This window comes from Macrobrachium rosenbergii, chromosome 26 (genome assembly GCF_040412425.1).
Source record: "Macrobrachium rosenbergii isolate ZJJX-2024 chromosome 26, ASM4041242v1, whole genome shotgun sequence".
In the NCBI taxonomy this organism is placed as follows: Eukaryota; Metazoa; Arthropoda; class Malacostraca; order Decapoda; family Palaemonidae; genus Macrobrachium; species Macrobrachium rosenbergii.
This window is the reverse complement of record NC_089766.1, coordinates 51,720,787-51,744,871: the sequence shown is the minus strand read 5'-3', so window position 1 is coordinate 51,744,871 and position 24,085 is coordinate 51,720,787. Positions and strand designations below refer to the sequence as shown.

General features: G+C 36.3%; 3 protein-coding genes across 3 annotated transcripts in view; 1 reads left to right on the top strand and 2 right to left on the bottom strand.

Moving 5' to 3' along the window:
* The window catches only part of LOC136853211 (zinc finger protein OZF-like), a 270,715-nt gene extending 269,377 nt beyond the window's left edge, over window positions 1-1,338 (bottom strand). Inside the window, exon 1 of the mRNA XM_067128587.1 lies at window positions 1,242-1,338. The gene's annotated coding sequence lies outside the window, so the exon portion shown is untranslated. The remainder of the gene's footprint in view (window positions 1-1,241) is intronic.
* An 892-nt stretch (window positions 1,339-2,230) lies between these two features.
* Window positions 2,231-9,090, top strand: LOC136853204 (uncharacterized). Its single transcript, XM_067128577.1, has 3 exons — window positions 2,231-3,281; window positions 5,904-6,691; window positions 6,976-9,090. The coding sequence occupies exons 1-3, from the start codon at window positions 3,242-3,244 to the stop codon at window positions 9,034-9,036; spliced, it is 2,889 nt and encodes a 962-aa protein (XP_066984678.1). The 5' UTR covers window positions 2,231-3,241; the 3' UTR covers window positions 9,037-9,090.
* Window positions 9,091-19,087: 9,997 nt separating this feature from the next.
* On the bottom strand, window positions 19,088-23,456 carry LOC136852853 (glycine, alanine and asparagine-rich protein-like). The gene is made up of 3 exons (XM_067127758.1): window positions 23,435-23,456; window positions 22,069-22,094; window positions 19,088-20,229 (listed from the first exon to the last, which is right to left on the bottom strand). The coding sequence occupies exons 1-3, from the start codon at window positions 23,454-23,456 to the stop codon at window positions 19,459-19,461; spliced, it is 819 nt and encodes a 272-aa protein (XP_066983859.1). The 3' UTR covers window positions 19,088-19,458.
* Between the last annotated feature and the right edge of the window lie 629 nt (window positions 23,457-24,085).

Below are 24,085 nucleotides of genomic sequence, written 5' to 3'. Positions count from 1 at the left end.
GTCAACATATACAGTGGCCTTGTTGTATAGTGTTTGTTTCCGGTCCGAACATCCCTACTCCATTTTTATTATATCTGTCGAATCTTCATTAAAAAATGGAAAAAACATTCTACAGTATTTACATAATTCTTGTAAACTGGTATTTATCAAAATAAAAAATAAAATATGTAAATAATTAAGGATTTTTTCTAAATTTCAATTTTGTGAAAAATGCACTTAGGGACATTTGATCCCCCAGGGCTAGTTAAATACATTTGACCCCCAGGGGCTAGTACTAGTCCTAAACATGACGAAACAGGTAGAACTATATAGTAACTCCGCGGCGGCGACTGCCTTCTAACTTAACTTTTTCTACACTTTTTCTACAGTTTTTTGGTTGCTAGTTATGAATTTACCTTTAATTTTTGGCACTCGAATGTAATTAACTTGTAATTAACCCCAAAGTCCATCCAACAAGGGGATTCCATGCGTGATCTTCACAAGACAGAGCACGGGTATATATATACGTCTGTTTCGAACAGTTCATATCCCGTCCGGCAAGTGCAATAACTTGTTAACATATGGGTACCCCACCCCAGGCCAGTACTAAACACGGTGAAGGGACATTCCATTTGGCCGACAACAAACAGTATCAGAACCCCTAGAAGTGTGGAAAAAACCAGTTGAAAAGGTAAAAACTGGAGCGGAGCTAATATATGGAATTACCACGAAACACTGTAAATGAATCACTGTTCCACCATGTTTAGTACTAACCCTCAAGTGAAGTTTTACCATCGACTCTACTTTAGGATGCTGGATCCTACCTGACAAGAGGACAGGCCCCCCAACCTAGCCTAACCTATCCTATAGTGTTACATATACAGTGGCATTATTTTACAAAGCTATATCATGATCATACTTTCAGAAACATATCCTAACCTAGGATGACAGGTCCTACCAAACCCACTCGCCCCTTGCCCGAACGTGGCAAAATTATAGACTATACCATTATCTTAAAGGTCTAATTGAGGTAGCGTTTGCACAGTTGCATTTGGAGACTTAAATGCGGTGGTGGGGGTGACAATAAGTTGATAATTGTCTGACGGAAATCGATCTAAAAAATTATGTTGGAAAAGTTACAGTTCAATTACTGACACCTTTTATGAGTCCAACGGGGAACGCTACCCTGACAAATAAATAATAAATAACACGGAATTCATTAAATTGTGCCAGAATTGCTAAAAAACACAAAATAAACTCACCCGATTTTAAGAAGTACCATCTAAATATTCACACTAGTTTTATTATTAATAAAAAATGCCTGGCAAACAACCAGACTAAAAACATCACCCACAAATTCAAGGATCCTCTACTGTTTGAGATAACATCATCTACAAAAAAAAAAAAACCATATCCATTATCCATTTTTGTCTCCGTTTGAAAATGCACTAGAGTGAAAAATACTACGTAATAAATACGACGACTTAAACAAACAAGAGGTAAAATTTCTGCATCGTGCAATTAGACCTCGGTAACTGTAGTACGTAATTGCAACTGATATTAAAAAATGAGAGCAGTTGTTGCAATATCGAAGCAGAAGCCAAATGCAACAACAACAAAAATGAATTACGTAAAATGGGTAGATTGTAAAATAATACTTGTATCGTTGCGACACGATGTGCTTGATCACTGCTTATGCCAGCACAGCCTCTTGCTCCTGGAGTAGCCCGCTGCATTTCCCGTCTTTTCTTTGCCTTCTTTTGTGGACCAATGAACAAATTAAAGCGAAAAGGAAGCCTTGGTGTAACTCAAGTGAAATCAGAGACGAAAATGCTGTTTCGATGACCTGTACAAGGTAGTACTTTGCGACGACTGATTCGACTGAATGAACACCCAACGTTCCAAGGACACAACTTTGTTCATTCATTTATGTTCAAATATGTCTGAAAGTACATAAATAATTATTGAGAACAAAAGAGAATACGAAGAATATTTTTCCATTTGTTGCTTTCCCAAGGACAACTCATGATTGGCAACTTCAGACCTTGAATCGACGACAATACGAAATTCGTATGCAATGACCTTGTAAATGCACACTGTATCATGAAAGGAGTCGTCATTTACACACACACACACACACACACACACACACACACACACACACACACACACACATATATATATATATATATATATATATATATATATATATATATATATATATATATATATATTATGTACACATTCAAACACCCTTTGGAGAAGGGCTGTTCCAGAAGGGTACGAACTTTGAGCTTCTCATCCTTAAGGGGTTAGGCTGCTGGCCCCTCGCCCCATACTCTTGACCCCAACATATGCTGGCACCAATTCAAAGCTGGGTGGACTTGGTGAGTGGTAAGCCGCGAGCAATCCTCGAACCTATATATGAAAATAAGTGTAGCTGTCGCCTGTGAGTTAAAGCCAAAAGGATGAAGTCGTTGAAACAAATTGTTAGCCTATATGCGGAACAGGATGCGTTTTGAGATGGTTCAGTCATGTCAAGCGAACGGACGAGGATAGATTATTTGAAATTGTGTTTATTAGGATGCTTTAGGGAGTAAAACATGGCGTAAAACGTGCTGGATATATGGAATGGAAAAAAGTGACAATATTGTCCAAGAAGAAGTGAGAGAGAGAGAGATCGCGCAATGTAGTGTTGAGTGGCATAGTACATTTTTGTAAAATGTTTCCTTCGTCATTTATTTGATATAAATCTAAGAAATTAGCACGAAATAAAGGTTTTAGGAAATCTACCAGAGTCAACAAAAGTCATCTCTCGCTTCTTTGACAGACTGAAGCAAAATTAATTTCATTTACATTATACAGTAGCCTACTGTACACACGTGCACACACACACACACACGGTGTGTACGTGTCTGTGTGTGTATACTTAGAGTTAAATGCCCCGTTGTTCTTTTGTACTTCAAATGTTCGCGAGCTAACTTTCACTCTTGTGTTCCCATTTCCTGGTTCTATTGGAAACACAGCTCCTCCCCGACCCAACCCCATCAAAGGCTATAAATGGCAGCCAAAGTTCGGCTCAGCCTCTTAACAGTCAAGAAACTCCCCCAAAGCGAAAGGCATCGTCCAGGAAAGCTTATGGTAATCTAAGATGATTTTCCTTTGCTCCCGCTACCCACGACTCCCAAGCATATTTGTGCGCTGCGAATGAAGTGACTTTGTTCGAAGGAGGTTCTTTTCATGGTCGTGTGAAATCCTCAAGATGGCGATAAAGGCGGTTGTTGCTGTTGTCTGTTTCACAGGTGAGGTTCTAAAGCTTCAGTCTAATGCGTGTTTTTATTTCAGCTTAAAAATTTAGGCTAGATAAACATTTTCTCTCTCTCTCTGTCTCTCTCTCTATATCTGTGTGTGTCTCTCTATACATAGGATATCTATATATATATATATATGTGTATATACATATATATATATATATATATATATATATATATATATATATATATATATATATATATATATATATAAATAAATTAATATATAGGCCTATATATCTTCTTCGTTTTAACGTGCTTCTTCCCATTTTTCATATGGGGTAAGCACGATGCCTTCTTTGAAGGGTATTATATATATATATATATATATATATATATATATATAGAGAGAGAGAGAGAGAGAGAGAGAGAGAGAGAGAGAGAGAGAGAGAGAGAGAGAGAGAGAGAGAGAGAGAGAGAGATTCAATGTCAAAAAAAGACAGCAGGTTTAAGTGCAATATCACAGAATAAGAAAATGGGTCAAGAGTGGATTTTGGAATGTCTGATGTTTGCAAATAGTTCGGTGGTGTTTGGAAATATGAAACAGAAATTACAGAAAGTAATAAAAGACTACGAAGATCCTTAAAAGAGGATGTAAGAATAAGGGCTGCTACTTTGGCTTGTTATCTACGCGTCACCTCCGAGGTGCTGGTACTAAACATGGCAGAAGCTTAATGGGACGCTGTGTTTAGTACTAGCCCCTCGGGGATCAAAGATATGGTTTATTAATATAATTTGTCGAGCACACAGTATAGAAATGGGTGTATATAATACTTTGATCCTCGAGGGGATAGTACTAAACATGGCATCCCATTGAGCTTCCACCTTGTTTAGTACTAGCAGCTCGGAGGTGACGGGTAGATAATAAGTCAAAATAGCACCGAGCAAGGTTATGAGAGTAATCTCTCAAAACACCTTGATTTTTCATTTTTTATCCTTTGGTAGCCTAAACTGCTCCTGTGTATCTTCCTATTTTGCATACTACAAAAACAATATATCTCAAACTTATTCCTTGGAGCAACATTCAACATTCACACTTTATTTCCATAAAGGAGAGTTAGCTCAACAGTCCGTTTATACAATCCTACTTTGGCTTCCATAGACAGTCCTCTTGTCTTTCAAATCTCTCTTGCCAGTGGACACTCCCCTTTACTCACTCGTCTCTAACTCACCCATTCTTTAAACTCACCATCATTCAACATCAAGAATGATGGTGAGTTGAAAGAAGGGGCGAGTTAGAGAAGAGTGAGTAAAGGGGAGTGTCCACTGACATGGGAGATTTGAAAGACAAGAGGATTGTCTATGGAAGCCAAAGTAGGATTGTTTAAAGGGACTGTTAGTTCCTCGCTGGGAGAGTGGGTTCCGTTCTCAGCTAGCACTCTGCTGGCCCTGCATTCGAATCTCCGACCAGCCAATGAAGAATTAGAGGAATTTATTTCTGGTGATATAAATTCATTTCTCCGTATAATGTGGTTTGGATTCCACAATAAGCTGTAGGTCCCGTTGGTAGGTAACCAATTGGTTCTTAGCCACGTAAAATAAATCTAATCCTTTGGGCCAGCCCTCTTTAGGAGAGCTGTTAATCAGCTCAGTGGTCTGGTTAAACTATGGTATACTTTAAAGGGACTGTTGAGCTAACTCTCCTTTATGGAAGTAAAGTGTGAATGCTGAATGCTGCTCCAAGGAATAAGTTTTGAGATATATATATATATATATATATATATATATATATATATATATATATATATATATATATATATATATATATATATATATATTGTTTTTTGCAGTATGCTTGGAGTCTGAAGGATGGAAATAATTTGCAAAATAGGAAGATACACAGGAGCTGTTTAGGATACCAAAGGATAAAAAAAGAAAAATTAAGGTGTTTTGAGATGGTCTGAACATTTTTATTAGAGAAAGGAAACTGATAAGCTGGTGAAGAGCGTACAGTTCAGAAATGAAAAGACACTGGAAATGCATGTTCCATTATCGAGTAAGTGGCCAAGAAGTCTAGAGCAGGAATTTTTTTCTTTTTTGATAAGTGAGATCTCATCTTTTTGTTTTTCCCTTTACCTTCTCTTACTTCTTCTTAATGAACACCATATTCTTTGGAAGCTTGAATTTCAAGTCAGTGGCCCCTTAGGTGGGCTTGTTCCACATGAAGAAGTAATTGACAGGATGGGAGAGGAGTTGAAGTGGAAGTACTTTTAGCCGGGAAGAAAGAGAATGTGAGCAAGACACTGTGTTGTTGGGTTTGATGAAGAGCCGATTAAGCGACTGATGTTAAGATGTTTTTCTACTTAAGGAATTCACCCTTGATTCAACTGTGAAAATTGTTTCGTTTTTTCCTCTAGAACCACACCATGTAATGGAGAATCCCTCATCATGTGTGTATGTGTGCGTGATTGTGTTTACCTGATTTTCATAAATACAGAAATATACACAAAAACTTGAATTCTTGTTAACTAAGGCATCAAACTGTCATATTCTCAGTTCTCCTTGAATTTAGAGATCTGTTCGATAATACATTAAAATACTTCGCCATATATGTTCTTATACTTCAATTTAAAATTTTTGTTTTTTCTGTAACATATCGACTCCTAATTTCAGCTCTAGCTTGTGTGGTAGCAGAGCAAGGCAGACTGGCTCACCACAGCCCTGTAAATGCTTCAGCGGTCGGTAACTTTGAATCTTCTAAGCAGCAATCAACACCAAACACACCGGAGCCAGGGTTCACAGGAGCTTTATACAAAACTATAACACACAATGGAACTCATAATAGTCAAAGCCAAGATGAGCATTCAGTATTACCTCATAATTTACAAATTATTCATATAACAAACGCTACTACAGAATGGCCAGAATCCTTCCAAAAACAAAATGAGTTTCATCTGGCACTGTCAGATTTCACGAACAGTCCTAATGTAAACGACAAAGCAAACCAAATGGTTTTAACACCAGGTGAAACCACCAGCCGTGTGGTGGAAGGTCTACAGAAACCAGCCATCGAGGTCACAGATACAGAGGCAACATTACCAAAACCAGCTCAAGTCTTTGGAGAACCGACGACAACGACATTTGTAAGTATAGAGCTACCAAGGCAACAGCAAAGAGTTATTGAACAAAGAATGACAAAACCAGAGATAGACAATCAGAGAATTGTGACGCAAGAAACTCAAGAGTTAAAGATCTTTTCGGGGCAATTTAAAAACATTTCAAGTGTTTCTAGAAAAGGAGTATTTCAAGAAATTCCAAAAAAATCCGAGGTTGCAGATCCAATAGAGTACCACCACTTGCAGCAAGCTGACCACAATGCTCATCACACACCTAGGCAACAGACCCTGCAACCCACTGAACGCACTACAAGTCCACCAAGCAGAAGCCCAGTCTTTGATTTTGTGAGTATGAACTTTCTGCCATTTATCTAATTAAAATGCAGAGAACTTTCTTTCTGATGTTGTTTCCCTTCGTCCAGATATCAAATGTGATCCTGTTTGCATTTATGTTTCGAGATTGTCAGGTATAACTTATTAAAGATATGAAATGTTACTACTTATTTGTCCCAAAAGTATTAGAATGAATTTGTTATGATTATTGTATTTCCTAGAAGCACTAGATTTAATTTGCTGATGAACTCATGACTGTATGATATTCACCTTACACTATCCACTGATGTTTGCAGGCAAAATTCCCAAGGCTGGATCACCCGAAGACTCAACGGCTTCAAATAACAAGGCTGTCAAATAGAAATATTTCCTTACCACTGACACAATCCGATGAATCATCACCCCAAATAAAAAATCGCAGTAGTTTTTCTCGCACTTCTCAGCCAATCACATTTCATTTGAAAGGAAGAAGTCGCAGTCAGATCCAGCATCCACAAAGAAACAGAAGTACTCACAATCAGAGAGTTCCATTCAGAGGAATCACGAGATCTCGCCCTTTTGTTCATTATGCTCGACCCAGTCACTTACAACAGGACCAAAATACAACAGACAGTGGAACATCTGGATCGATTCTTTCACTAGAACATCGTTCTAGGCTTAATGACAGTGATGAATGGGTCCCTAAACAAAGAACAGATCAGGTTAGCACTCTGAAGACATTACAACTGGAATCTCCATCAGCTACAGAAACTCAGTTTTCCACCAATAATCCTAATCAAAGCACAGGTAGTAACATAACAGTTTCTTTAGAGCATGCTAGGGAGCTATTCACCAGGGCTCAAGAAAGGTACAAAAATCTCTCAGCAGAAGAGCCTCAGGTAAAAAAAGTAAATGACAGTGTGAATGACTTAGAATATACAGCAACAGATCCTGATCAGCAATATTCCTCTTCTTACTCACAAATCAGGCATAGTGATGGAAGCGTTTATTCTGAAGATACTGGTTCGTCCTCCACAGCCACGTCAGTTACAGATGATTCTTCACCATCTGTTACTGAAATCCCCATTGCTTCAAGTACTGAGCATCAAACAACTATTCATACAGCAACCTTGAATCCATTAATTGTTTCATCCGAACTAAGTCAAGCACAATCAACACAGGATTTTGATAACACTCCAGCTAAATCTAATATTTCTTTAATTGACAATGAAAGTACTTTACCAGAGAAATATGACTATACTGCAGATTTCAAATCAGATGTTTCAACAGCAGACCCCAGTGATGTTTTGTTAAAGAAAGATGCTGATACCACAAAGTATAATTCATCTGCTTCAGACACAGATAACACTGGTGTTATACCTATCACGAAACAAGATGATATCACTAAGGCTGAGCCAATTCAACTTCATGCTGATAGTGGCAGTATCTTATCCAAGACTGCCTTGTCTGTGCCTGTAAGTGGAACTACTCCTTTTCAGTCAAGTCTTTTCCCATCTTTGCAAAACTTCAATCTTTTTAGAAACGGAAATTCAAACCACCAGCAGCAAAATGCATTTCACCATCCACCAAGCTTAGCTACTGCCAACACAGGAACTCAAACCCCAAGCTTATCAAACTTATTTGGTTTAGGAAGCTTGCTCAGTACAGGGGGCCTTAGTAGCAATCTTGGGAATCTGGGCAGTATTTCATTAGGGCAGAGTTTTAGCAACCTAAACACCAATGGAAATCAGCCTAGCCAGCAGACTGGCACAGGAGTGGGAGGTTCAGGGTACTTATCCTTACTCTCGGGACTCGGTGGACTTGGTTTAGGTCAACTAGGTGGGTCATCGTCACCTGAGTTGTCTTTGCCGAGCCTCAGTCAAGACAGTTCTAGTCAACAGCCAAACACAGGACTGGGCTTACTTCCTGGACTGTCGTCGTTAAATCTTGGAGGATTAGGAAACTTTGGAAGCCTGGGCAGTTTAGGAAATCCGGGCTCTATCCCAGACTTGTCTAGCATTGGGAATATAATGGGAACTTCTGGAAACCCTCTAGATAGTTTAGCAGGATTAGGTGGATTTGGGCTTACCAGAGGTGGAATAAACAGATTTAGTGCAGGAGCATCTGAAAGCAGTCTTAAAACCCCAGCGGCAGGAAGCAGTATTATACCAATATTTGGAAAATCTAGCATTCCTGGAGGACTGTCGTCTGTCATAAATCAACCAGCATCACTGTTAGGAGACACTCCCAACGTAGTTCCTAAAGGAAGCGACGTCGCATCAGAACCAATTGCTGCTGCAGGACCGCCCCCAGTCTTGTCATCAGTTGATGCCAGTGTTCCAGCTTCATCCCCGAGCATAGGGACAATAACAAAATAATATTCTAAGTTAAACTGGAATACTTTAGCTTTAATAAATAAACAACTTTCTAGTTAATGTGTTTTATTCTTCTTTGCAGGTTACATTTGTTAATTAACTATGATAAATTATGTTCAGGTACCCGAAAACTAATACTTTGAATGAAATCGTCAGGAAAGCCATGGGTATGTAACCATTTTGACAAAAGCTGTTTATTTACGAGAAGGACATAAAAGTTTGTACATATATGTGAAATTGGTGCCTTTATATTGAGGAAGTAGCTGTAACTAGCGAGATTTCAAATATAACTTTCACATTAAAAATATTATAGACATCTCTAATACAATACTTTTTATTGCCGATCACCAATTACTGTAAAAATAATTTTTGTGGTGATGACTTTAAGATTTATATAGCATAGTTAAAATTAAGAAAACTAGAACAGTTTTGATGTCTGATTTATCGATACTTAGTGCATGGTAGCTATGAATTATGAGTGCCAGGGAAGAAAGATAGGCCTATACTGTGCAACCTAAGTATAACCTAAAAACACCACATGATGCCTCTGAAGAGAGCTTGTGATATATCAATTATCACAAAGAATAATCTATGAAAGGACCTTCTTGTACCTTGTTTACCACTAAAAGCACTCTCTGACCAGATACCATCCTAAAACAGTATTCAAAAAGAAGAGCACTCTAAAAAGATAATTATCTTGCATCCTATATTTCTCTCGAAAAAAATCTCCTGGCGCCCAGCACCACAGGAAACAGTGAACGAGAATTTAATGTTGCTCGGTATCATGAGTTTAGCACCAAACTTGACCTAATACACTTTGCTGGATGATTTTGGTAAAGTCAACTTAGTGCCTTGTGATAAGGTGTTGAAAGGGTTAAGAGGCCAGATTTGGGTTTATGGATTCGCAATCAACAGAAACCAGCATACGTGAACATAACAGTAGGCTATACTTTGGCTTGTTATCTACGTGTCACCTACTCCGAGGTGCTCGTACTAAACACCGTATGGTAAATGTAAAGTAGACGGCCGCACGAAGATATCGTTTATCAATAAAATCTGTCGACCACACAATGTAGCAATGGGCTAGTACTAAACAGGGCGTCCCAAGGAGCCTCCGCCATGTTTAGTACTAGCACCTCGAAGTAGGTTACGCGTAGGTAACGAGCCAAAGTAGCACCCAGTACTTTTTATCATAAAAGCTTCTTAGAAAAAGAAATAGACTAAGTATGCTTAATCACAGACTTACAAGAAAGCGCCACAATTAAAAGAAGGGAGATGATTTTCATTCTTAGCGAAGATTAACAGAAGGGTCCTTTTTTTACATTTACACTAACAGGAAGGGGCGTAAATACGAGGGAATTCTGCAGAATATATTGCAGTTCATCGACGCTTTAAGGCCTGTGATCAAAAGGTTGGCTGTGGCTAAGAGAGTTCCTGCTTTTATAACACAGTAATAGACACCAGTGCTTATGGTTCCACTGTCCTAAATGTTACCTGGGCACTCGAAACATCTGTGCAAGTTAGATTTTTCTTTAATGTTTGATCAGTTACGAGAAATTTCACATGATGACCTAAGGTTTTTGATACCAAAGACGGTTACAGATAAAAGAAGTTATTTCTGAAGCTAAGAAAACGCTCCTAATATGATGGGACAGTGAACCAGATGTCTTTATCAATCCCACGTAGAGGGAGACATGGAAATAAAACACTGCAAATTACTGAAAGACTTTAATTAGCTTTTTAACTGCTTGAAAAGTAGAGATGAATCTAGCGTGTTGCCTAAGGCTACACCTTCTGTTAAAACTACCACAAACCAGTACAGTTTAGTTACTTAATTTAAAAGAACATTTCTTAAGCAGAGGAGTCCAAAGTTGTGATCTCACTTATATTAATACTTTAAATTTCATCATGTTTCTTCGCCGGGAAAATGTTACTGTTTTCAATAAAAACCTGGAAAATAATTCAGTTACAATATTAACCTCAAACCGAGTCCTGTAATTTTCGTAGGAAATTTATGGAACGCGTTACAATGCATGGAGTGGTCTAAAAAGAATAGGAAAACTGAATTACTTACAGAAATACTGGAAGCTAGAAAGAAGATGCTAGGTAGGAGAAATAAAAGAGGGAAAATAGCAACGTAGACCACGCCACTAGCTTAACCTTTTCAGACACCAGGCCTTTCTAAGTCCTGTTTGGCCCCAGAACCAGAGCTGTGATAAGCGATACTTTAGTTGGTAGGCTACTTACCATAGCATATTATTTCTAACCATCTATTCATTAAACAAATTTTAGCAATGGTTACTGATATTACAGTAATGTAATGTAAGTTACATACTGTATGTATGTATCTATGCATATATGTTTGAATTATATATATATATATATATATATATATATATATATATATATATATATATATATATATATATATATATATATATTGTATGCAGACATTATATACTGTATACACACATATATATGTATTATATGTATATATATATATATGTATACACATATATATATATATATATGTGTGTGTGTGTGTGTTTATGTGGAGATTTGGCAACTTACTGACCGTGGTGTGATGCTGTCAAGGTCTATAAACATATATGGGTCTATTAACCCTTTGGTTTTTAGCTTTCTTGTACAAGAAAACTATTATTGAGATGGTTAGTTGTCTGTTCACCCACACTTTTTCTGTCCGCCCTCAGATCTTAAAAAATGCTGAGGCTAGAGGGCTGCAGATTGGTATGTTGATCATCCACCCTCCAATCATCACACATACCAAATTGCAGCCCTCTAGCCTCAGTAGTTTTTATTTTATTCTAAGGTTAAAGTTAGTCATAATCGTGCGTCTGGCATCGTTACGGATGCCAACAACACAGGCCACCACCTGGCTGTGGCTGAAAGTTTCATGGGCCAAGGCTGAGAGTTTCATACAGCATTATGGGCTGTACAGAAAACTCGATTGCGCCGAAGAAACTTCAGCGCATTTTTTACTTGTTTTCAGTAAATCCGGAACTCATATTGCATTCCCTCGTCTGTTGGGATAGCCACTGTTCATATAACATCTTCCATTATGATTTCCTTGTCCAATTGTTTTCATTTTCGTATTTATGAAATACTGAACATCCTTTTTGCTCAACTAAGCTGTTATCTCATCGTATTCATTCCTTTCCAAAAACTTGTGTTAAGCCTTCAAGATCCCGTCCAAAAGTTCACTTTTTTTTCTATTTATCCATTCTGACAGTGAGTGACCCAACCGCTGGGGAATGGTAAAATCTAATCAAGCAGTGGTTCTGAGCCTTTTTTGGCCCATGCACCCTTTCATCCATATGTCAGAGTGTCATCCACCCCACCTTCAAAAATTGTCTGCTTCAAGAGGTGCGTTCCTAATAATATGCAAATATTACTAAAAATCCTTACGTTCTTCCCTATTAGTGCATAACCTTTACATACATAGATTAATCTTATAGTGTAGTTTTTTTTATTAGCGATTGAACATGCGTTTTGTGTGGTCCTAGAGCCAGTTTGAACCTGCCAATCAGTGCTCACAATTCCCCCCCCCAACTGAAAATCTGAAATTCACCCCTAGGGGGGAATTCCCACCGCTGGTCGAGAACCACTGGGGCTCTAGTGGATAAGTAGCTCAAGTGTGAAAGAGGAGGGAGGCTGACTGACTTTCCACTTTCAACTCCAGTTTGAATTCAGTCACAACTCAATGGACTGAGGTTGAAAGAACGCAAAGAGAATAATGGACCAGTTCTTTGAGTCTGAAAAGCGGTTTTGTGACGCCCTGAAGTATTAGAATTTTATTGAATACACTCGCTCCCTCGCTTTCTACTTCGAAATAAAGAAGTGAACAGCTTGACAATTGTCTTCTTTGTCAAAGCACCTAGTTAAAAATTTTTTTTTTATATAGTTAATAGAGCAACAGTGAAGTCGATGTTTCTACTCTTCTAACTGCGGTATGAATTTCTATAGGCTTTCCGTGGGAGCTATCGTATTTGATCTAATAGGCGGTTGTTCCTGAAAGAAAATAAATGGTAAGTACCGATAGGCGCCTTTTAAACTATGGAAGCCTATTTTTGAAAGAATTTAAATATGGTATACAAAAATGTAATTTATATGCAATACACCACACACACACACACAAACACACACACATATATTATATATGAATGTGTATGTAGATAATACATATATAAATATATATACACTATATATATATATATATATATATATATATATATATATATATTCACATAAAAGTCAGAAATATTATTTAATACTGAATTCACTGTACCTTGAGGATAACTTATTCCCAAGATAGATTAAAACTGATAAGACCTAATGGCCTGGCCAGGAGCAAGTTGAATATAGAGCCTGAATTCAGTACAGCCGAGTCGATATCACGGTGGCCGAATGGTCAAAGCCTGCTGTTTATCAGTGTATCTAAACCAGTCTCAGGTTGGAATCCTGGCTGGGGCCGATGGAGCTTATCAAGTATAGTTCTCACTGGGTGTACTTTTATTCCTAAGGTAAAGTGATTCTGATGTCAGATTTTATTGTTGGCTTAAATTTGTGACCATATATATATATATATATATATCGGAGCCTTGATGGCACAGTCGGTTACAGCAGCAGCTAAATCATGTTAGCTTCAAATTCATTCTGATCAGAGAGGCAAGTCTCCTTGTAGACACCCCGGGATTATGTATGTAATCAACGGATAGGTTTGCTTAAAAGCAAATGGGTGTTACAGACTAAATACACACACAAAACAAAGCCACTATAACATCTAAAAAAACATAACAAACATCTCACACGTCTCGAACTGACCTAGCTAACAACTTCTTGCTGGGAAGAAAGGGCGTTGGGTCTGGTATGAAACATGTAACATACGCCATCCGTTAGTTTATGTCAGGCAGGGCAGCATCGAGACTACACACACACAAAGCCAAATCAAAAGTCCTGCAAACAAGGCATCGTGCACCCCATACAAAAATGGGAAAAAGCACGTTAAAAGAAGATTATATATATATATATATATATATATATATATATATATATATATATATATATATATATATATATATATCATGTTAGCTTTTCATTCCTCAGCAAGTCTTCTTGGATGAAGTTGTGAGACCCATAATCCCACACCCTGATTGTGACCTACTGAAGTTGACTAGCTAACGGTTACTAACAATAATACTAATTCATCCGTTAGCTTAGCAGTCACATATGTGATGGAACCTGCATGTAGCATCCTGGCTTACCAAGGAAATCAAACTCGGTCTTCATAGTGGTAAATTCAGGGTATGTGGCAGCAGACGCTACCAGCATAGGGCAGTGAGAATTCTGCTTTTGTTGGGTATAATTCAGTTGCCTTTGGTTTCGTGTGGATAGCTACCTCGGCCACTGATGAGGGCATTTTCTCCCACCATGGGTTCCACAAACCATACTAGGCACTCCTCCGCCTTGGGCTCAATTATACCTGTACTCCAACGCATTGATACTTCCTTCGTAGTATAGTTTTATATTACTATGCGTCGTAATCACCGTGACCCTTTTCAATACTATTTGTAGTGGCAGAAAGAAGAAGCTGATTCATCTTATATCTACAACTCGTTGCCTAATATCAGCAGATGCATAGCGTTCAGAGGTTACCTGGTAAAAATTGTCGAATTAATGTATTTATGCAGCTGAGTATCCTTGCTTTAGTCAAATTTCTTTCAAGTCGTTAAAATTTACTGGAAGACGCGCGGCAGCTGGCAGCTGTTTCACCAAGTATGGCTTAACCTCCTTCTGTTTCTCTCCGCTCGACCATAAAATTAGCTATTTGAGAAAACCAATGTGTTCTGTAATATCCCTGGGACCTATTCAGCTTCTGACATTTTTATTCTGCTTTTCAGAAACAAAAGAACGGAAATGGAGCAAAACCTTTTTGTTTTCTTTGTGGCAGGAGTAATGGGTTCAACTCTCTCTCTCTCTCTCTCTCTCTCTCTCTCTCTCTCTCTCTCTCTCTCTCTCTCTCTCTCTCTCTCTCTGTTCCGTTCCAATCGTCTGTTATTCAGGTTATTCAATGCTTTCTTGAACAGCTGAACTGTGACACTCTGAAAGCAAATGAAATAGTTCTTTTCCTATTTACACTAACTTCTCATCGTATTGCCATCCTAATACACACCTACATTCTCCCACTTATTATTATTATTATTATTATTATTATTATTATTATTATTATTATTATTATTATTCACGAAATTGAAGTTTGAGAGCTTGTAACATTCCATTTCCCTGAGAAAACACCGGTTTACCTTCATTCATCGCAGAAGACAAAAAGATTTTTGCTGAATGAAATTGGCCAAAGAAAACGTACAGAAAAGGGACAACTATTGCATACTTTTGTTTACATCCGTTCAAGTTTTGAATTTTTTTCGACGTGTGTGATTATAGATTTACAATTTCAGTGCAATGGACGCTCGAGGCTGAAACCTTGTCAATAGAAAAGGTAAGGGAACTTCTAGGCCTATACTGTGGTACCCTCCTGAGTTTGAGGTGGTGGTAGCATCGCCAGATAGATGGAATTAATGGAATTATGTTTATATCCATCGTACTTATTCTGTCAGTCAATCGAATTTTCAATCATTTTATTCCATCAGTCAATCGGATTTCAATAATTTTATTCTGTCAGTCAATTGAATTTCAATAATTTTATTCTATCAGTCAATTGATTTTCAGTCATTTCTTTCTCAAGTGTCGTTCATAGGCCTACAAAGTTCGGTCATAATGAGTTGATCCTAAGTTACCAACACTACCAGGTTTTAGCCATAATGACAAAGAAATATGTTTTTTCATTTTTTTATTCTATCAGTTTCAATTCAATTTCAGTTAACGGTTTTATTTTACATACTGACCAAAACCATCAATTGCCGACGAAATTCAACTGAAATTTCAACATCAAAATCAATCAGAATAACATATTTCTCCAGTGAAACCCACACAACCTAACCCAACCTCTCACAGAAGTACCCAGGTCACAGCCCCTAACCCTAACTTGTCACTCGACTATCGAGGTCACAGCCCCTAACTTATGCATGACCAAAGAACGAAAAAATAAGGTTCATATCCTGTACGTTAAGTGCAATAACTTGTTAATGTATGGGTATCCAACGCCCACCCCACCCACCCCCAGGCCAGTATTAAACACGGAAGGCCGACAACAAACACATGCACTGCCAGTATCAGAACCCCTAAAAGTGTTAAATGGGAGAAAGTAATCCAGGTATTTCTAAGAAACTATCAATTTCCGATTTTAATGGGGGTAACATCAAAATGACCTAGAAAAGTGTATTTCCTTGCCATTTGGCCGTGTTGCCTTTTACTGCAATTTAACCGGCTAGCCCAGGCCTGTTTCAAAGGGCATGACGCGACATAGTATGATGAAACTTTAGATTTTCGGGGGTAACCAGAAAAGGACTGAACTATGAGGGTTAGGTTAGGTTTGATACATTTAAACCTGCACATTGTAGTTCAGACACTTGGTTAGGTTAGGATTAGTATTTTTAGAACCTGCCTATAGTGCCTGGATTAACCTAGTCCAGGCACCATATTCAAAATAGATGGACTGCAAAAAGATTTTGTTTGTTGGGGATTAAATGCACAGCTGATGTCACATCAGTAGCCTGTAGTTATAAGAAAGGACTGATATTTTGGAAGTTTTTAGGTCACATTGTCATTTTGGCAGTTAAAGTATGGATGTGACAATAGTCCTTGTCTTGTTTTTCAAAAGATGCACAGTATATATATAATATATATATATATATGTATATATACATATACTTTATATATTTGTTTGTGTATGTATGTAGCCTATGCATGCATGTGTGTATGAAAGTGTACCAACTAATGCTGGCAGTCATGTGACCATCTGATAAATGGGGCTTGCTTATTACGTATAAATCATTTTGGAACTGTAATGATTAAAATCTGTTTGCCTATTTTAGAGCAGATATTTTTAATTTTGCATTTCCTGGTGCAAAACCTTGAACCTAGAAGGGAATATGACTTTTTTTTTTTAGAGATTAAGTTTGTCATGTGTGCGTTTTTATTATATAAATGATTTCGATTTGTCTACATTAATGATTAATAGCTTAAATAATTATATATTGCTTTGTAAACTTTGTACATGTTATGTGTTATTGATGTGGTCACTCTATCTGTAATTTTTTGTTTGCACTGGCTGAAATGCAGTGATGTACTCTTGACATAATATCTGTTTCATGTATTTACAGTATTCATTGTCCTCAATGGCCTTTGCACCTAATTTATATAAATTTTGATTTTTTACATTAACAAAATGAAAGTAAGTGTGAATTCGTTATGTAATTATGTTTAGCCTTTTTAAACATTTTACCAGGTGAATTACTATTTTACTGTGTATATATTTTTTTAAACATGTATAGCAATTAAGAATTCAAGACTTGTATATATATATATATATATATATATATATATATATATATATATATATATATATATATATATATATATTATATATATATATATATATATATATATATATATATATATATATATATATATATATATATATATAGTTTTGGATGATGTTATAAGACACACTCTGCTCCACAGTTGTTCCACTTACTGTTCTGATATTTGTGTCTAAGTAATGAGTGTAATGACCATACCCAACTTTACTCTGCTTTACTGATCGAATGTGAAAAATACAATTTTTACCGTTTTGGAACACACACACACATATATATATATATATATATATATATATATATATATATATATATATATATATATATATATAATATATATAATATATATAATATATATATATATATATATATATATATATATATATATATATATATATATATATATATATATATATATATATATTATATACATATACAGTACTTGTATATATACATGTATATTTATATACTTATACATACATACATACATACATACATACATACATATATATGTATATATACTGTATATATATATTTATAAATTGTATAAATACTGTATGTGTATATACAGTATTTAAATATATTTGCACACATACACATATATCACAAAATCCATGTAAGAAGGTGAGTGAAAACCCGGACTTTGAACAAGTACTTTTCTAGTTTATGCTAAATTTTCAAGTTCATACTGAATACAAAAGAAGTTGACAGAGTTTTATATACAAAAACAGAAGGGGGCAGGGTTACAGGTTATTAATCTGTGCAGCATGTTCTTTAAACAAAAAAGACAGGGACAAAGATCAAGGGATAATCCAGGGTGGAGATTAACATTCCTGGTGTACATGGCTTCAATAAAAACAGTCTCCAGCAGATTCCTTTTCTGATTGTCGTTGACCTTGTAGATTATCGATTACTTAAGCCAATGATCCACAATGCAATTGCGATTAACTGGGATAAGTCATCGATAATCTACAAGGTCAATGACCATCAGAAAAGGAATCTGCTGGAGACTGTTTTTATTGAAGCCACATGCACCAGGAATGTTAATATCCACCCTGGATTATCCCTTGATCCTTTGTCACTTTTTTTTTTGTTTAAAGAACATGCTGCCAGATTAACAAACTGTACCCCCGCCCCCATTCTGTTTTTGTATATAAAGCTCTGTCAACTTACTCTATATTTAGTGTGAACCTGAAAATGCAGAATAAACTACAAAAGTACTTGTTCAAAGTCCCGTGATTTCACAAGCACCTTCCATCATGGATTGATAAACATTTATATATATATATATATCATGCTGCATTGATAAACATTATATATATATATATATATATATATATATATATATATATATATATATATATATATATATATATATATAGAGAGAGAGAGAGAGAGAGAGAGAGAGAGAGAGAGAGAGAGAGAGAGAGATTATTATGGAACAGTTTGGAATATTGAAAGGAAGCATATCTGTGTTGTTTGTTTTGTATTTCTTCTTGAGCAATTTTATTACAGGGTGTTAGGTAATCAAAAGTCACAGCTCAAAGTACATAATATATTTTTGTCTTTCGTACACATAGCGTTTGAATCTGTTTTAATTGTAATCATTGTCATTGAATCATTGAGCTCCTTACCGTTTTTATATTATAAGACTGCGAACCTTATAGACATATAAATGAAATAATTTTACAAACAAATGAAGTTGCTTCATCTTCGAGTAGATATTTCTAAAGTTGGAAGACCAGCTGGCATTCTTGATTCCCCAAATAGTAAGTTATGCCAGAAAGGAAATAATTTCGAATATAGTTATACAATGGAAAAACTTTGCAAATATTATCTCCCTAAGAGCTAGTCACCATTTTACTTAATACATTTCTGAAACTAATATAATGGCTTTGCCAGTTTCTATGCCCTAACCGTAATACCCACTGCCGTAATGGCTCGAATACCCTTGGGCCTTGGCGAGAGCAGCTGTAGCAGCTGCAGACGCCTGTGCTGCAGCGCCTTTACTGGACTGCAGGTTGTTGTTAGCAATAGCGCTCTGCAACGCAAGGGCGTTGGCTTCCTTTTGGGCATACTGGGCATCAGCTGCCTGGGCAGCAGCGTTTGCCGAGGCAGCGTAGAAATTTTCCTTGGCATAAGCGAGCTCTGCGTGTCCTCCGTAGCCTCCATAGTGCGAATTGGCGTGGTTCAAAGCCTGTAGCTTCTGGGCATGTGCAGCCTGGGCAGCTGCCGCTGCTTGGGCAGCCTGACTGCCCTGGCGGAACGCATTCGCTTGGGCAGCTCCGAGGGCATGGCTCAGATAAGCGGCTCGGTCAAAGCTGGCTGCTGCAGCTTGGTTGGCTGAGCCAGCTGCCCCGGCAGCGACTGATGCAACTTCTTTAGCTGCGTACGAAGCTGCGCTGTGGGCAGCACCGCTTAAACCGGCAGCCGCCGCAGTTGCCTGGTAAGCGGACTGGCTCGCGATGTTGGAGGCAGAGGGACCACCGTGCCCCCCTCCGTATCCTCCCACGACCACGTATCCTCCTCCCCCGCCGCCGTAGCCGCCTCCTCCTCCATATCCACCACCACCTCCTCCTCCATAGCCTCCTATGAAACCTCTTCTCACCTGTGGAGAAAAAAAGAGCTTGTTAGGCGATCCGAAGCTGAAGCGAAAGTTTGTGGGCAAGGTGTCATAATTGTTCTGAATATAAAAGAAGCTGTATTAAGCATTGGAGTAGTCTACATGAGGGCGTTCTGTAGTTGAAAGAAAAGTAATTTTTCGTTGCAATGGCACGGCAACAATTAATGAGACTATAGTACACTGTTGCAAAACGCAATTTAATGTTGATACTTAATCTATTGAAGCTGCGTCTAATGGCATTTGTCCTTGAAATTTTGAACATTCTGATATTGTGCAATTTGTAGTTGTAATATAACTTGTTAAACATTCTATATATTTCATCAATAAACAACGCAGCTCCTATTGCCATCGAGGGGCTTATTAAAAAAAAATTCATTCCTTTGGAAGGAAATGGTTGAGATAGAGCTTGATACCCAGCATCACCTTTAAGAAATTTATCAGTTGATAGACATGTGTAAAGGAAAAGAATGGCGCAGTTTCATTTCATGCGCACAGATTAATGAAATCATGCTTACCAGAACTCTTACTCTGTATATACACAGACATACATATATACTTTATTATATTATATATATATATATATATATATATATATAATGTATATATATATATATATATATATATTTATATATAAAATATATATATAGAATATTTATATATAAATATATATATATATATATATATATATATATATATATATATATACATACATACATATATACTTATATTTAATATATACATACACACATATACAGTATATATACATATATATATGTGTGTGTGTGTGTATAATATATATATATGTATACATATATATATATATATATGTATATATATACTTACAGTATATTATATATAAAAAGAACTGACAAGTCGTAACGAGATGTATAATATATATGTATACATTTATATATACTTACAGTATATTATATATATAAAGAACTGACAAGTCGTAACGAGATGTAATTTATTTCAATATTGCCACCAGCGTTTCTGAACCACAACCATCCGATTTTCAAGGCTAAAAAGACAAAATAACTTATAGAATAAAACGACTCAAACAAAAATAAAAATGCAGACAGTGATAAGAAATTAGTGGATGGATATTAAACGTAGGAAAGAGGGGGTACACCTTACGTTCAGCAGGAAAAGTCGAGGACTCTCTGTGGTTGAAAGATAACCAACGACAGTTAATAGAGGCGTTGTATTTGTAAAGGACTGGGTATTTCAGCGGGAAACAATCTGTTTGATACACAACGATTCAAGAATTGTGAAGAGTTGCTCATTCGATGTTTTACCTAACATTTCGGATTCTTCATATTTTACCCTGTGTTTACATTTTGTTTATGTGATGTCGTATGTAACACATTATCTGCATCGCTAGTCTTTCGATCGAGAAGTTAAGCAACGTTGGGCTTTGTCAGCAAATAAAGACCCTGTGATCGATCCCTTGGGAGAGAAACGACTGGGTCAGTTTACTGAAAAATTCACTGTGGTATGGTGACCTAGGCAGTGAATTATATATATGGTTAGTCGACGTTGGTGAATAGAATAGAAAATAGAATATAGAATTTAGGCCAAAGACCAAGCGCTGGGATCTACGAGGCCATTCAGCACTGATGCAGAAATTGACAGTATAAAGGTTGTAAAGGTGTAACAGGAGGAAAACCTCTCAGCTGCACTATGAATCAGCTGTTAGGAGAGGGTTGAGGAGAGTAAGATGGAAGAAAGAGAATATGAACGGAGGTGCAGTAAAAGGACATTAAGTAGTGCCTACAGTGCACCTGCAGTTAGTGAAAATCCTCTCTGCGCCTGTTTTATAGATGTGGTTGGACGAACGTCCATTTGAACAGATTCAACAATATTGTATTTTGCTGCAAAAGAAATTGTACGACTTACCCTCTCGGATGAGACGCCTGAAGTCACTGCAATGAAAAATACTAAAAGTTAGAAGGATACATTTCATGTCTCGCTATTAAGAAACAAAATGATTCAGTTTTATATTATATATATATATATATATATATATATATATATATCTTATTCTAAATATCCTCCTGAAAATTAAAAACGTGATAAAAAAAAAAAAAGTTAGATGGATACATTTCATGTCTTGCTATTAAGAAACAAAATGATTCAATTATATATATATATATATATATATATATATATATATAAATATATATATATATATATATATATATATATATATATATATATATATATAAAATATAAAAATATATAATTATATGTCATTCCAAATCATGCTAAATAAAAAAACGCCAATTATACGAGGAAAAAATATTAAGCCAAGAAGGAAAATTGAAACACTGGAGATAATATGTACTTACGTCTTATTACCAAGACATGGTCGCAGTAACTAAAGATATACAGAGACAAGGGCCTATATATTTGGTGGGTACGAGTCCTAAGGGAATACAAAAAGTTTGGGCGGTCACGGAACAGTCAACGGATTAACATCAAATATACTCATTGGTAATCCTACTTATTCTGCCCTTCAATTCCTCCTCGAACATTTTTATTATACAGGGTCAAAAGAAAATAATCCTTGACTTACATTAAAATTATTTAAAATGATTCCCCCAGGTCAACTGAATCAAAACAGATTCTAACAAGTCCCTGGAAATAGTTTTGTTACAATGTGACGATATTTGGCTTTGCGTCCAATGTACTATGTGGGACTTTTCACTTAAATGTGAAAATAGGGCATTATTAGCCTGACCTGTTCTTACTGAGTATTTGTGTTGTTTTAATCTGGTGTTCAGTTCTTTACTGGTCTGGCCTAAGTAAAATAAATCACAGTCCATACATGGAATTTTGTATACAATATTGCTATGTTTTTGGGGGCTATTTTTTATGAGCATGTTTTTTTTATATTATTATATTTGAAGGATACATTTGTATTAAACAATTTTAGAACAGGTTTTACAGCTTCAAATCCAGTATATATATATATATATATATATATATATATATATATATATATATATATATATATATATATATATATATATATCTCTTAAAATTTTCATGTCCAGTGATATTTCCGAAGTAATAAACGATTAATAATTTGATATTAAAAAATTCTAACATTTGTAGAAATTCTTGTAGTTTAATTGTTACTATTCAACCTTAAACTATTGAAATATAAACTAAAGATGTCTTCACTGGTGATGTGATAATGTGATATAAACCTATATATAAGATATATATATATATATATATATATATATATATAATATACCTATAGTGAAACCTTTCCTCATTGACCTAGAAGGCACGATAAAGTACTTCTCAAAAACATGTCAATTAAAGCATCTGCTGGCAAGGTGTTTGATTCCAATGAAGAATTAGAGGAATTTATTTCTGGTGATAGAAATACATTTCCCGAATAATATGGTTCGGATTCCACAATAAGCTGTAGGTCCCGTTGCTAGGTAACCAATTGGTTCTTAGCCAAGTAAAATAAATCCAATCCTTTGGGCCAGCTTATAGGAGAGCTGTTAATCAGCTCAGGGGTCTGGTTAAACTAAGGCATACTTAACTTTTAACTCATATATATATTTGTATGATAAAGTAAAAGATTATCTTTTGTATTTGAAAAGACATTATAGCCTTGTGTTATTGTGCATTAATAGTCCATTCACCGGAGGTAAGTGGTTGGCGATCATATTTCTCACAGGCTAGAAACGCCAAGTCAGTTATCCTGTGGGAAACGTTTTTGGGTATATATCCTTAAAAAAAATCGTGTGACCCTCTTGACATAGGCATTAAATTAGGCAACTTGAGTGGATCGCATCCCGGGTAGAGATAGGCAAGGGCCTAAGAACCTGGTCCCTGATAATCTGCTGAGAATTGGCTTTATCGCCAAACGCCTTTTAGGTGGCGCCAGATG

Bases quoted from the DNA above. Each gene is read 5' to 3' on its own strand.
- LOC136853204 (XM_067128577.1), top strand. From the start codon at position 3,242: ATGGCGATAAAGGCGGTTGTTGCTGTTGTCTGTTTCACAG. The intron at 3,282-5,903 runs GTGAGGTTCTAA...TCCTAATTTCAG, and splicing joins TGCTGTTGTCTGTTTCACAG to CTCTAGCTTGTGTGGTAGCA. The intron at 6,692-6,975 runs GTGAGTATGAAC...TGATGTTTGCAG, and splicing joins GAAGCCCAGTCTTTGATTTT to GCAAAATTCCCAAGGCTGGA.
- LOC136852853 (XM_067127758.1), bottom strand. From the start codon at position 23,456: ATGAGGAAAGGTTTCACTATAG. The intron at 22,095-23,434 runs GTATATTATATA...TTTTCATTGCAG, and splicing joins GAGGAAAGGTTTCACTATAG to TGACTTCAGGCGTCTCATCC. The intron at 20,230-22,068 runs GTAAGTCGTACA...TTTTATATTCAG, and splicing joins CAGGCGTCTCATCCGAGAGG to AACAATTATGACACCTTGCC.